Raw genomic sequence first — 14,396 nt, forward strand, 5'->3', positions numbered from 1 at the left:
TTTGAATGCTTTAATAATGACATTTTTGTATGTTCTCAAAACATGTCACATTGGGCTGCGTTTACAATTTAAATCATAAAAAGACAAATCAAGAAAACAAAATAGTAGTCGTTATTAGCTAGTATCTAAACGAGAACCATAATACTTCTTAGCCAAGAATTAGTTGGCTGTACGACACTAGTAAGTACCAAGTTACAAACAAATTACTTCACGTCAAGCCAAAGAATGTGGAATACTGATGAAGTGATGAGTATGCCGATATACATGGACAATATAAGATTTTATAATTTATAAATAACAAAAACACTCGGTAGTTCAATGTGTTGTATCATAGGTTTTAAGCATACCTGGCATTTCTAGAGATAATACATCAAATTACATTAAATAAATTTTTATATCAATTATAAATTACTATTAATTGCGCTCAATAAAACAATTCTGAGCGGAAAATCGGCGTAAATGTATTCAGTATGTTAAATATTACGTATTTACGTTATAAGAGCAAGCGTAGAAATAAAATATATGACAAACCTTGAAATGAAAATTATTTATCAACAGCTAAACATTTCAAAATAATATTGTACATTATTTTTACTAATATAGTATTTAAACCTTCTAAATTACAAATTATTATAATATACAATTTTAGAATGTATGTCCTTTTATTTTTAAATAACTCAAATTGGAATAATTCTGTTCAACTATTATTTGTTGATAGTTTTTCCTTGTGCGTAAATTAAAAATATCAAAAAATCAAAAAATTATCTCTTAAAGCTAATAATAACATTATATAATTTTCTATTGAAAAATGGCCAAAATGAACATGTACCATTGAATAAGTATTTTGGTCAATATGTTGTTCACGAAAAAAAAATATTTAAATCATTTTTGAAAATTACTATCTCCTTACATTTATTTAGGATTTAAAATTGTAAACTTATTAAACGGTAGGTGAAAATTTCCTTAAATGCCACAGAAATTAAGTGACGAAGAAGAGCGGTGTCGTGTCTCCGAATCGGTTCTGGGCAATGTTTTAAGATATGTGTGTTACGAATTCATTGATAACACAAAAAACGATGTTTTGTTTATAGGCAAGTACCTATATCACGCACAGTATAATGGATACATTTTTAGACAAACTAGCTGCAGTAACTGTGTAAAAAAAGAATTATAGTAATATGTTATATTAGACACGCAAAAGGCGCATTGTAATTGCCGGTAGCAGCGGAGAAAACAGTAAAACACTGTACACATACACCACAGTCATATCATATATAATATGAATATAACATGCGGATTCATCAAAATTAATCCAACTAAGTGCAATTATACGGATGTATATAATATACAGGATGATTCAAAAGTCTTCATTCGATGAACTATCGTAATCATCAACCGTAAATTTCATGTAAAATGGCAATATAATACCGTTGTAAAGATGAGATAGGTAGTCGAGTTTTTTTTTTAAAATTGTTTTTCATTTTTTTTTGTCACCAATACTTATAAGTATTTATAAAAATTAGCGAAATGCTGTCAGTTAGTGTCGAAATCGACGAATAATAATAATAATAATAATAAAAAATCCGTTTTTAAGTACCGTATAAAAGTGTACCGGGCGGCCTGTCAGATCGTATTAAACATATTGTTTTATCATATACTATATATAAAAATCTGATTATTTTACAAATAAATTGTACTTCACATAATCCCATATTATCATATTTATTTTTAAAGTAATATACATTTTTAAAATAGGATAAAGATTTTTGAATCACCCTATACATCATAGACTGGCGTCGTTAATTAAATCATGTCGTATAATGTAATAATGATATTATTTTATATCCCACTGCATCCCGGGAAACATAAGCTCAGCACTGCACGGTCAACGGCGTTTGTGGGCAACGCTCACGGCCCGGAACGCGCATAAAAGAACCGAGCTCGTGGTCAGTCGACACCATTGCAAACACGTGTACTTTGGCTCGAAGTCGTCAGTTCGCGATTTATACGATCGTCACGAATCCGTCAGCTGTCGATCTTCTCCGCAGTCGTTTTTGCAGTTATCGTTGCATCTACCAAAAGTCAATATAATTTAAAAACACGTCAATCACGATGACATTAAACCCACTGGTGGTCTGCACTACCGCAGCCGTTCTATGGTTATCATGTGCCTCCACCGCCGCCGACGTATTTCCTGCGGTCAGCCAAGTCGTGTCCTCCAACACCGCCGAAGAACTCAGCCTAGCCGATATTTCACGGGTAATCGACGCCCAAGAGCTGCTGATGTCGTCTAGCACACCGTTTGACTTGTTGGGCGCTTTGATTACCGGAAACGATGGCGGTGATCTGGCCGAAGGTAAGACACAATCCGCAGACACGCACGTCCGAAAATTTAACTGAACTGAAACATTATTACTTATACTTGTTATATATCCGACGAAGTATCAGATACGAATGTCACGTGATATCGGACAAATTTGCTATTCGATAGAAAACGTTTTCGCGTTGTCACAAATTTAGTTAGTTACTTAGTTACACCGCGATAATCCATATAATATGAATACAGTAAATTCCCGTTACAACGAATACCAATACAACGAAAAATCCCGTTATAACGAAAGTCATAGAAGTTCCCTGCCGAAAAGCCGGACTTTAAAAAGCTAATTCGAATTTTCGTTACAACGAAATTTCCGTTATAACAAAAAAAAATTCGGTCCCCTTGAGTTCGTTATAACGAGATTTTACTGTATATAGTTATACCGTTTTTGACGTTTTTGTTATTCACAAATTCAAATCATCTACATTTTATTTTTATACATTCTTAACGAAAGACTTTTACAATAAAATGTATCCCTAGAAATATATTTACGCGTAATAGATATAAAGAAGAACCACTATTGACTTAACTGAATAACAATCCGAAATCTTGTGAAAATAGGATTATAATATACAGATTGTATATAGATTATTGTTTATTTTGATTTTAAATGCAATTAAATATTATAATTTATCTATAATAACAATAATAATCTAATTATTGGATCAGATAAAACCATTAATAAATAAAATAAATATTTTCATAATATTATAATATTACATGATAGATAATTAGATCATAATATAATATATTATAATACAATAGCTATAACTATTATTAGTTATTATAATATAATTCATATGTTATTGTTAAAATATTATTATTATTATTTTTTTTTCAACATCAACTTTAAGCTTAACAAAAATCTAAAAATATAAGATATTTAAAACATATTATTTTCCTCACAAGAAAATTTTTGTTTTTAATAATAAAATGTAATAATACATAATATAATATATCGATTCAACATGGGAATATCAAAAATTAATGACGAAATACAAATTTATGGAAACTAATAATAATAATTTAAAAATATAAAAATTTTATTTTCGTCTGGCCCGTAAGCTTATTAATTTGTGCCTAAATATGGCCCGAGAGTCCAAAAAGGTTTCCAACTATTGTCTTAGGTTAAAAGTATTTATTCTCTGTAAACAAAAACGGAATTGTCTTATAAGTGAAATATTTATTTTTTTTGCTTCGAAAAATATACATTACATATGACGTATACTTTAATATAATAATATATACATATACTTTTTTTAAATTAGTGTCACATTATTTTCTATTACATGGACATATGGTACTCATTATAATACAATAAAAAATTTTTTAGATTTATAACTGACGCGATAAATATCGTTCTAAATTGAAAAAAAGTATTAAATAAGTTAAAATGGTGTTATTGTTATTTTGCTTATAAATATTTAGATCATTATACTTCGACTTATAGTAAAATGTTTAACAATTATATATTTTCTAGGTACATTTTTCAGTCTTAAAACTTTAACAATTTCTTAAAAACAATTTATTGTATTCATTGTGTGCAAGTTCTCGTATTTAGGTTCTAGTTATAAATTACTTGTATAAAATAATATTTTTATTATTATGAATTATGATTTAAGATGAGTAATGAAACTGTATACCAATGATATAATATAATAGCATAAAATAATGAGGGCAATAAAGCAACAAATAACTTAAGTTTTAAAAATATTAAATAAATACCAAATATATATATATGCAGCGAAACTCCCATATAACGAAGTCGAAAAAGCAACAAAAATAATTCGTAATATAGAGGTATTTGTTAAATACAACAATGAAGGTCATAGTTCTTTAAAATATTTCGTTAAACAGAAAATTTCGTAAAATGGAAATTCGTTATATGGAAGTTTCACTGTATTATATACTAAAATACTTTATAACTATATAACTACCTATATATTGTATGCGTGTGTATGTGTGTATATGTGTACTTCATGTGCTTCGATATGTTTTAAACCACGACCTTTAGAAATTATGGTTACGAATTATATCAGGTTTATATTATATACCTAAAGGTTATATCATAATATTCAAAATATAATATACTATGGAAAGTATGAAGACATGAGGTATACCTAGTATTATAGTGCGTTAGAGCAATGGCGAGTATGCGTATGCAAGTAGATTTTAGATTTCGAGCAAGGAATGGCATATATTTACTATTTGATTTATAATTTTGTGTTATTGTTTCAAAAAAACATTTTAAGGTAATAAAATTATTCTTAAGTGCCTCGTGATTATATTGGAAAGTGAACGAGACACGAATGCGTACTTAACGAAAGAGGTCATTGTTTTGAAAATTCTCAGCTATCGCCGAGAAAGTGGAAAAAGAACTAAAAATGAGCGATATATTTAATTACTTAATTCATTATTTATATAATTTATTTTTTATGCGTGATGAATACAAGTTCTAGTTTGATAATAATATTATTTTTGAAAAATTAATAAAAACTAATTAAATTTTAGATGTCAAAACTAAAAATGTCTATTTGGATTGATCGTATATGTAAAATAATGTAATTAACTATTTACTCCATACATTTTAATATTAATATAGTTAATTTTTTTACACCCTTTTAAAACTATTATAAACACAGAAAACCAGAATAGATAGATTTACTATATAATAATATATAATAATATATTATATTAGTGAAATTATAAGTTTTTTAAATATAAAATATGAAAATGATGATTAATTTTTTCATAGTAAAATAAGAACGCCGCATCGATTTGTGTTTACTGATGTGAGTGAAGCGTGATGAGTACTACATATAAATGAACTGTATATTTATTCGAATTTTTAATTATATATAATATTATGCACATCATTACACGTTTACACGTGTAATTTTCTTTATAATTATTTTGATACTACCTACGAGTAATGAGTATTCTATATGAGACTTTTGTAATTAATTAATACCTAATATAAGTGAAATGAAAACGTTTCTTTAAATGCAAGTCAAATGGAGATTGATAAAAGCAGTGCTATAACCAGACTTTACTTTAAACTATATTTAATTTTTTAAATTATTTTTTTTTTTAAATAATTAAATAACAAGATTCGTCGGTTAATAATTTAGGTCACGTATCAACCAACTCCTTATTTAGTCTTAGAAACATACAAATAAATTTATCATTTTTTGTTTTATTTTAATCTTTTGTTAGAGTTGTTATTTTATTATATTATAAATCCCTAACTTAAAATTGTAGCCGTCAACAATTATCTTATTATTTATTTTATACATCTTCGATCTAAAGTAATAAAATCAATATCATATTTTCATTTATTTATTATATCTAAAGATTTTTCTGTATTAGTAATACAGATTTTTTTTTTTAATTTTATGATTTTTCATGTTTAGTGCCTTTAAATACAATTATAATGTTCAATGTTGGTTATTTTTTTTTTGTTCAAAAATAAATATTACAATTAATACAAAATATAATATTATAATTAAATATGAAATACTCTGCAGATATCAAAATTATCCTTAGTACATATAAGATAAATACTCTAAACCTCTAAAATTACTCGTTTGAATTTAAAATAAAATATAATATATGTTATTATTAAAAGAAAAACTTCTGCTTATCAATGTGCATATAAAGGAGTTATAACAAAGGTAAAAAAAAAAATATGTCACTACAGAAACACATTTTAAATCCATACAAAAATCTAGGATTTGAAAATATTATGTCTTTATAGGTGTATCGAAACAAAAATTGCACCAATCAAGATTAGAATTAAATATTAATAGATCATAATCTAAATAATCTAATTATGCAAAATGTATACATTAAAATACGTGCCTATACTTTTAAAATTATAATTTACGTGTAACTTGACGTATTGTCCCACGACACTTACACGTCCACTTACAAAATCTGAAAATGTAGGTTGAATTGATAAAATAACAACACAAAAATAATAGAGTGACTACTAGTGAATTCCTGCAGTGGAGGTGTTTCATCATGAAATGATTGTACTAGGTGAATTTAATAATTGACATAATGACATGTTTGTTTCGTGTGCAGGTCGGGGCAAAAAGCCCAAACCGGCGAAGATAGCCATGATGATGGCAGGTACGGCGGCCGCCAGCATGCTGATGATGAAGGCCATGGCTGCGATCAAGCTGTTCATCATACACGCGTTTTTCGCCACCAAGCTCGGACTGGTGATCGGCGCTTACCTGTTGGTGTGCAAACTGATGGAAATGAAACAGCCGCCGGCCAAGAAGTCAGTGCAGGTCAAATGGGTGTCGGCGCCTTCGCATTTTGACGAGCATCCCCCGCAGATGCCACCCATGACGTCACACTATCCGGACGCCGGCCAGTCGTCTTACGAACCGCACCAGGAGCCGCAGCAACAGCAACAGCAATCACCCGAACAGTACGGACCGCCGCCACAACAGCAACAGTACATGTCGTACGGTGACTTCGGCGGTGGCAACGGCGGAGATATGCAGGCGCACTATTCACACGTGAGTCCGGTTACGTACAGGCCGACGGCCAACCGCAATCAGTCGGACAATATGGTCAAGTCTACGGGCAGAACTAAGAAATAGGACGAACCTGATGCCCCGCCGGTGACGACGATCGTACAATTATTACCTACTACTTACTGTACAACGGGGCCAGTTTTTATTTTTATAAAAATATCCAACATCATGTACCTATATACAGCGCGTGTTGTGTCTCTCTAAACTCAAGCCCCAATTTATTAATTAACTGAAATCCACGACCCTCAGAAAATTTCACCACAACGCCATTGACACACACACACACACACTAGTCTTCGTTTATCGACCCAACTCTGTAAAAACGTAAAACCGATTTCACAACAATAATTTTATATTAATGGAATAATGTATATTGAAACGTCCACGGTGATCTAAGTGTAGAGCGAGTTGTACATACATATTGGAATATTGCATATTTTTCGCCACATGCATGACTAATTTTTAATTTTTATTACGCGTACTAAAATATTGTATAATTAATTTAATTATTTATTTATTTATTTATTTATTTATTTGTTTGTTTGTTTGTTTGTTTATGAACATTCTAATATGCGGACAATTCGACGTGTTAATAACGTAATACGTCGACTCCGTTTTGCTCAAAAAAAGAAAAACACATAATAAACTGTCATTTTTGTCAAATTGTGTTTGTTTTATTACAAAATTGTATACAAAGTTTTTATATTCCATTTGTATATACGCTAGACATACATCGGCAGGTAACGATTTATGTTATAATTCAATACATTTAAAAATTGCTTGTAAATATGGTACGTGTCTTGTGTTCCGTTGTATTTCTAAAAAGCTATACATAACTCACACTACAGACTACGGTAAATTATTTGATTATTAAAAAATAATATTGTGTTAAAATGAAATAATATTAATCATTATAGTTACAAATAGTATTAAACATACATATTAATAATATATTGTGTAGTTCACGAGCCATTGACTTTGTATAAAGACGGGAGTAGACTTTAACAAAAATTAGATAATATTAGCTAAATTAACAAAATAATGAAACATCTAATTTAGTTCTCTATCTAAATATCAAATAACTTTAATCGTCTACACTACTGCACACGATTAACGTTGGATATTTTACATCAAATAAATACTTATATAGTCTGTAAGATATATTATATGGACGACATGACATGTAATAAATAGGTGGGTACTATAAATATATAAAAATTATTCAATATATAATATTAGATATCAAACAAACTTAAATTTAACGCAATAAATAAAATATAAATAATAAATAACGTGATTTTCTTGTTTTAGTTTAAATAAATTAATAGACGTTCAGAGACTACACTGGACGCCGGATGTGCTAACGACCAGGTGCTGACTAAACGTTTGGATAGGCATTCTACAGTAGAGTACAGGACTTGAGTTCATCATATGATGTTTATGTAGTTACCTATATCTGTATAAAACAAAAACATAAAAAACGAATTATTATGTATTTAGTTTAGGCTCTATTAACCGCGCTTCCGAGTCTATATCTATACCAGAACGCTTTCTGTATTCTATTATGATAACTCTTGTCTGTAGTTGATGAGCTCAAAAATATTTTATATGACATTTGCAAAATGATGTTCTTGTTTTACTTTTTTTTATACATTTGACGAATTTAATCATAAAATAATTACATTAAAATTTATTTATTATACATTTTACACGTCATAAGGTTATACGAAACAACCAATACGCTATTTTTACTATAAATTAATTTGTTTTGTTAGAAAATTGGCATTGCAATGTTTATAGATAGGTACACAAAAAATTAAAATATACACGATGTATATAAGAAATTAAATGCCTGAAAAATGTTTATAAATAATATTTTTAAGGAAAATAAAAAAAAGGTTTATGTGATTGTTATCCTGCGTTATTGCTTTTATAAATCATAATAAATGTTTTAGTTGAACACAGAAAACTATTATCTACACTAAAGGAGACAAATACAATATGTAAAAAATTTACTTCAGTCTATTAAGTTAAAACATAAGAACGTTAATTTAGTTATTTATATTAATTAATAAATATATTAGTTATTTAAAATAAAAATATTTGTGTAGGTAAAATTTTATTTTCATCTATTTTAACTTGATAATTTACATGATTAAACATATTCATTTTTTTTGTGCATATTGGGCTTTGCTGTTTTAATTTTTAATTATAATCTGTAAGTTATTTTTAAAATTTTTTTCCTATTTTCTGACTCTCTTGATTTGTTAATAATATATAATTACAAAATTAAACAAATACATGTATGTACAGTGTACATATAATTTGATCTTAAAGATAGTTGCTTAAATCATTCAGAAACGTTGATTTATAACAACGGTCACGCAAACTAGTCATCATAAAGTCAATTCTAAAATTAACTAATTACTATAAAAAGAGCATGAAAAAAATTAACTAATCCATTATTTAATCAACAACTTACCTAATACTGACGAAGTAGTGTCTACTGGCCTTGTCCGGAGTAAGCCATGTTGTGTGCTGCCTCCGACGACGAACGACCCCATCCGCCAGAGCTGTAAGAGTCACTGCCATGGGACTCGTGATGCGGGTGGGCTACCACCTCATACGTAACGTGTTTCTGTTGGCTGAACAATTTTTTCAGACCGATGACAGTGGCTAACAAGAAAGCGAGCTTGCTGACCAATAAAGCTTTACCCACGAGCAAGGCGAGTACTTTAAACGCCATGACCTTAAGCATGCCCATTTTCATCATCATGGCGGCCATCATGGGTCCCATGTTTTTGTTCTTACCCCTTCCTGTAAAAGCGAAATAACATGGTCATGGTAATGATCAAAATAAAATAACTTACAATTTTATTGCTTATAAATATTATACTAGGTAACCATTATCTTACAAAACTGATTAAAACGTTTTAATTGTATCTATGTATGGAAACTACCGGCATCTTCTATTATAATAAACTATATTATCTACATATACACATTTAAATTATAATATGACGTGTTATATGTGTTTAAATTTAAACTTGGTGACTAAAGCTCACTTTGTACACGTTCGAATACGATCTGGGTAAAAAAAGTGTTTCTTAACTTCTTATGTTTAAAAAAAATCATTTAAAAATAAAAATTTAATGTATTTTACATTCGTGTATATATTATAATATAATAATATATCCTAGGGTCTAAACTCTGAAGTCTATTGACTAGATCAAACTTTGAACATTTGATACATGGATAATATTATCTGCCAAGAAAAAAAATGTATGGCGATTGTGACGATACAGTCGGCTATGTAGTACTATTATACATATTTATGCTTATAGTCAACCCGTAATGCGGCACCACTACAATATTATTATACTACTTCGGTTAATTGTTTACGCGTTACCTATAACTCGTCTGCAGCTGCGATGCGCTGAATTACAAAAAAATAATATAATATTTTCACGCTGGTCGCCGACCGGATTTTTCCTGTCTACGAGGATTCAGGAAACATTCACAGAGGTGTTCGGACCTACCTTTAAAATATTATATAGCATATTATGTTGTGCGTATCTATATATATCTAAGTATATACTTAATTTTATATATACAACTAACTCAACTAAGTACATACTATTCCCAATGGCAGCCGCCGCCGCGGTAGTCGTTCGCATCGTCCTACCGCCCACCCGCGGGTAATCGTTCGTTTCCATTGTTGTCAACTCTCGGACGAAAATTAAACGTTAATAATTCGAAAAGAAAAGTGCATTGTGTCTAACCTAGTTGTATTGTTGCGCGTCTGTGCGTGTATATATGAGTGTGAGTGCCCGTGTGCATGTGGGGTTGTGCGTGAGTGTGTGTGAGATGATAATTGACGATAGAGAATCGATGCGAAAACGATGTGTCAAATCGTTAGTTCCCGTCACGTAGGTACAGTGCTGCAGACCAGTGATAGAATTTCAAATGATAATAATAATACTATTATTATTATTTATTATTATGTGGTTGACGACGACGACATGTGTACACCATGATGGTGTGGGAACGTATAGGTATATTTAATCAACTCGCACATACAACTGTAGATGGAAGAATATCGAATGGACCTATGTCGAATTTGATCACCATACGGTGTTTAACACGAAAACGGCTTTCTGAACGGCCGCAAAATCAGTTTCGAAAAATAGATACGTATTGACGTCTTCATTAGGTGCCATAATGTATCGTACCGGACGAAAGTAAAAACATTTCAATTGAAATATTTCAGAAATGATTTTACACGCTCCGGTAAGTCAAAAAATTGTATCAAATGGCGAAAGTGCTTAAACGCTCGTTATAATAATCATATGTATTACGATTGTTTGCGATGGCGCAAAGTGTCCGCATAAGACATTTCAGAATTAAAACAACGATTAGACTTCACGCACAAATGTCACGCAGTCGTCGTTAAATATGATAGAAAGATAATTTATATATATAGTATAAAAAAATATAGTTATGAGACGTTGATTTTTTTCTTGATTTTCTTAATATAAGCCTAATGTCCAATCAAGTGTTTCAATATCGGACATCGAGAAAGTGAAATTAAATATCAGTTAATAATTTATGGCTTTCAAATAATCCATTCGACTGATAAACGGTAATTATTGGGGAAAAACATTATAAGCACTTACCATGTAATAAAATCAACTTAAACGTAGTACCATCATTAGAATTTAGGCAAATTAATACATACGACACGTTTTGAAATTATTCGCGTATAACGACATTTCAATGTATATTTTACTAATTGAAAACAAATTGTTAGAATGCGTATTACGCATATAGTTAACGATGTGTGTATGTTAAATGTACATTATAATTAGATAAAACCATACTACTTATAATATATTGTAGGAAGTGAAAGTTAAATGTTCGTATGATTTTAAATGAATCTAATTCATAATAATGGTGACAGATCTCATTAAAATTACGAGCAGATTAAACGAGCCGATTAAGCTCGTATGGATGGGATCCTGATAGGTTTCGCCGTTTTAAGAATCATTCGTCTGAGTAAACAATAAGCGATATTTTTTAATTCATAGTCCTACACATATGATATAGTCCAATTATAGGCCTGATAAAAAAATAAGAACATTTTAAACACATGATTTCAAGAGTATACTTCTACTCAAAGTAATAATATTATTTTTTATAATTTCTGAAAATATCAGTTTATTTAAGCCTTTTTATTATATCTATAAGATATGATTGATTTCTAAAAGTATATAGTATAAGTACGAGGGCTACGAGGCACCTATATAGTACATACAACCAAATAGTATGATACAATCATTTATAACAGAATTCATTGAAATAGAATGTTTTAGCTATTTAAATATTTAATTAAAAATTGTTTCAATTATGAAATACCTACATTACACCTATTATAGAAAAATATAATAATATTACATACTATAATTATATTGTTTTTATTCACCTTGAACCTAAAGTTACTGATAGGAGGTCAAAAATCATATTTAAATGAACTACTTGTATAGCCGTATATGTAAAACATAAATAAAATATTAAGAGTTTGCCTATGAATATGTATAAAATAATAATATATGGAACTAACGATATATTTTATTTAACATTTTTAAAATACTCTTCTTATTGATTTATTAAAATGATTGTTAATCTATCTTAAATCAATCAAAATCGCAATTTAAAAAATTAATTTTAGCGATTTACAGTATTTATATCAGTTATCACATTCGGTTAAGCTCTGGATGTTATACAAAACAAGGATGTTTCTTAATTATATTATAATATAAAAAATATATAAATTTACTAATGAAATCACTATTATTAATACTGTGTAATAGAATAAAAATATTTTGAAAAATAAATGTATTAAAACTAAAAGGCATAACTGTAAAATTGTATGGAGTCAAAAGTCAGGTATTAACGATGTATAATGTTTGTTATGTCTGATAACGATAGAAATAAAATCATCAAGACAATGAAAATTCGTAACTAATAAATATTAAGATGATATAATATTGTACAATTAACATCCAATCGTTCGGAAAACATTGTAAAACTTATTGTTTTGGTTTGTATATTTCTATTGATTTTGTTATTTTAATATATTTATTAATTATTGGGCATACTTTTACAAAATGTCTAAAACTGAATTGTATTTGTGTATAGAAAATTAATACTTAGTACGTTTAGAACACATACTTAGTTAATTTCGAATATTTTTTCTATGCCATTGCATTATCAAACTGAATAACACCCCCTCCCGGCCACACCTAATAAACGGCTAAATAAAAATATTCTACCATAATGTAACATTATTATTTATTGTTGTACTTTGGGGAAATAAAAAACCGACAACGACAATAATAAGATAAATATTGCTCACCGGACTCAGTCAAGTCTTTGCCGGACCTGAACGACATGCCAAAGTTGAGGGACCCGTCTTGTTCTGGAGACGCGGACACAACAAAGTCAGCCTCGGGCAGCACCTTGATCTTGAGTGCTCGGGACTGGACGTACCTCCACAGCTTGTCGGCCATCACTTCGCCGAACGCCGACTCATCGGTGTACGACCTAGCCGAGCCGTCTACGCGGACCGATGACTCGCCAGTGGAGGCCATATCTTCAGCTGGCCCATCTTTCTTTGCGATCTCCATCATGTCTCCGATCTCCAGGTTGTTCTTCTTCATCAGCTTGTTCATGTACGTGACCAGCTTCAGCATGACGCAGCTAGACACGTCTCGGGCGCCGCACTTGACATTCAACTTCCGCACCAGTTCATCTTCGCGTACCATGTACGACGGTTTGGCGTATTGGTGTTGTTGCTGCAGATGGAGATCGTGGTGTTGCGGCTGCAGATTCACGTCGTTGTTGCCGTCCTGCTGGTCCCGCGGCGGCGGAGGCGACTGCTGAGGCACGGACGACGGCATTGGCGAACCGGCCGCCAACGCGACCACGGCGACAGCCACAAGTGCGGACACAACGACGAATTTTTCGGCAAACATTGTGCGTGAGTACAGTGGATTAAACTGCGGCGAAGTGCGGAATGAAATAAAAAACAAAAGAATCTGTCGATTTATCGATATCGGCACCACTCGTACGATCCGATTTTACGATTTCAATATTATATTGCAGATATATCGTTGTACGCGTTCCCGGCGGGTGTCAGCGGACGGACGACGCAGACTACCGGAAAACTGGACGCGAATCGAGTAAATAATGAACCCATCGTCCGGTGTGGACCCCCTTATATGCCATTTCGTGAGCGGCAACGCAACCGGTCTTTCACTCGCCGCCGCGGCTCCGCGATTCCCTTTCTTCCGGCCCATCTTTGTTCTCATCAAAAGTAAAACGAGCTAGGTATATTATATTATGTCCGAGAGCGATGATTTTGTTACTAATATAATAGTATAACTCAGAGTCCGGAGTTGTCGAATCTA

At 30.7% G+C, this 14,396-nt stretch overlaps 2 protein-coding genes across 2 annotated transcripts; one reads left to right on the plus strand and one right to left on the minus strand.

The window, feature by feature from the left end:
• Positions 1–1,935: 1,935 nt before the first annotated feature.
• On the plus strand, positions 1,936–7,590 carry LOC132920415 (uncharacterized). The gene is made up of 2 exons (XM_060982800.1): positions 1,936–2,356; positions 6,464–7,590. The coding sequence occupies exons 1-2, from the start codon at positions 2,113–2,115 to the stop codon at positions 6,991–6,993; spliced, it is 774 nt and encodes a 257-aa protein (XP_060838783.1). The 5' UTR covers positions 1,936–2,112; the 3' UTR covers positions 6,994–7,590.
• On the minus strand, positions 7,570–14,178 carry LOC132920414 (uncharacterized). The gene is made up of 3 exons (XM_060982799.1): positions 13,343–14,178; positions 9,410–9,744; positions 7,570–8,383 (listed from the first exon to the last, which is right to left on the minus strand). The coding sequence occupies exons 1-2, from the start codon at positions 13,959–13,961 to the stop codon at positions 9,431–9,433; spliced, it is 933 nt and encodes a 310-aa protein (XP_060838782.1). The 5' UTR covers positions 13,962–14,178; the 3' UTR covers positions 7,570–8,383; positions 9,410–9,430.
• Between the last annotated feature and the right edge of the window lie 218 nt (positions 14,179–14,396).

The sequence above is a fragment of the Rhopalosiphum padi genome, chromosome 2 (genome assembly GCF_020882245.1).
Source record: "Rhopalosiphum padi isolate XX-2018 chromosome 2, ASM2088224v1, whole genome shotgun sequence".
Lineage (NCBI taxonomy): Eukaryota > Metazoa > Arthropoda > Insecta > Hemiptera > Aphididae > Rhopalosiphum > Rhopalosiphum padi.

Bases quoted from the DNA above. Each gene is read 5' to 3' on its own strand.
- LOC132920415 (XM_060982800.1), top strand. From the start codon at position 2,113: ATGACATTAAACCCACTGGTGGTCTGCACTACCGCAGCCGTTCTATGG. The intron at 2,357-6,463 runs GTAAGACACAAT...TTTCGTGTGCAG, and splicing joins TGGCGGTGATCTGGCCGAAG to GTCGGGGCAAAAAGCCCAAA.
- LOC132920414 (XM_060982799.1), bottom strand. From the start codon at position 13,961: ATGTTTGCCGAAAAATTCGTCGTTGTGTCCGCACTTGTGGCTGTCGCC. The intron at 9,745-13,342 runs GTGAGCAATATT...TCGCTTTTACAG, and splicing joins CAAAGACTTGACTGAGTCCG to GAAGGGGTAAGAACAAAAAC.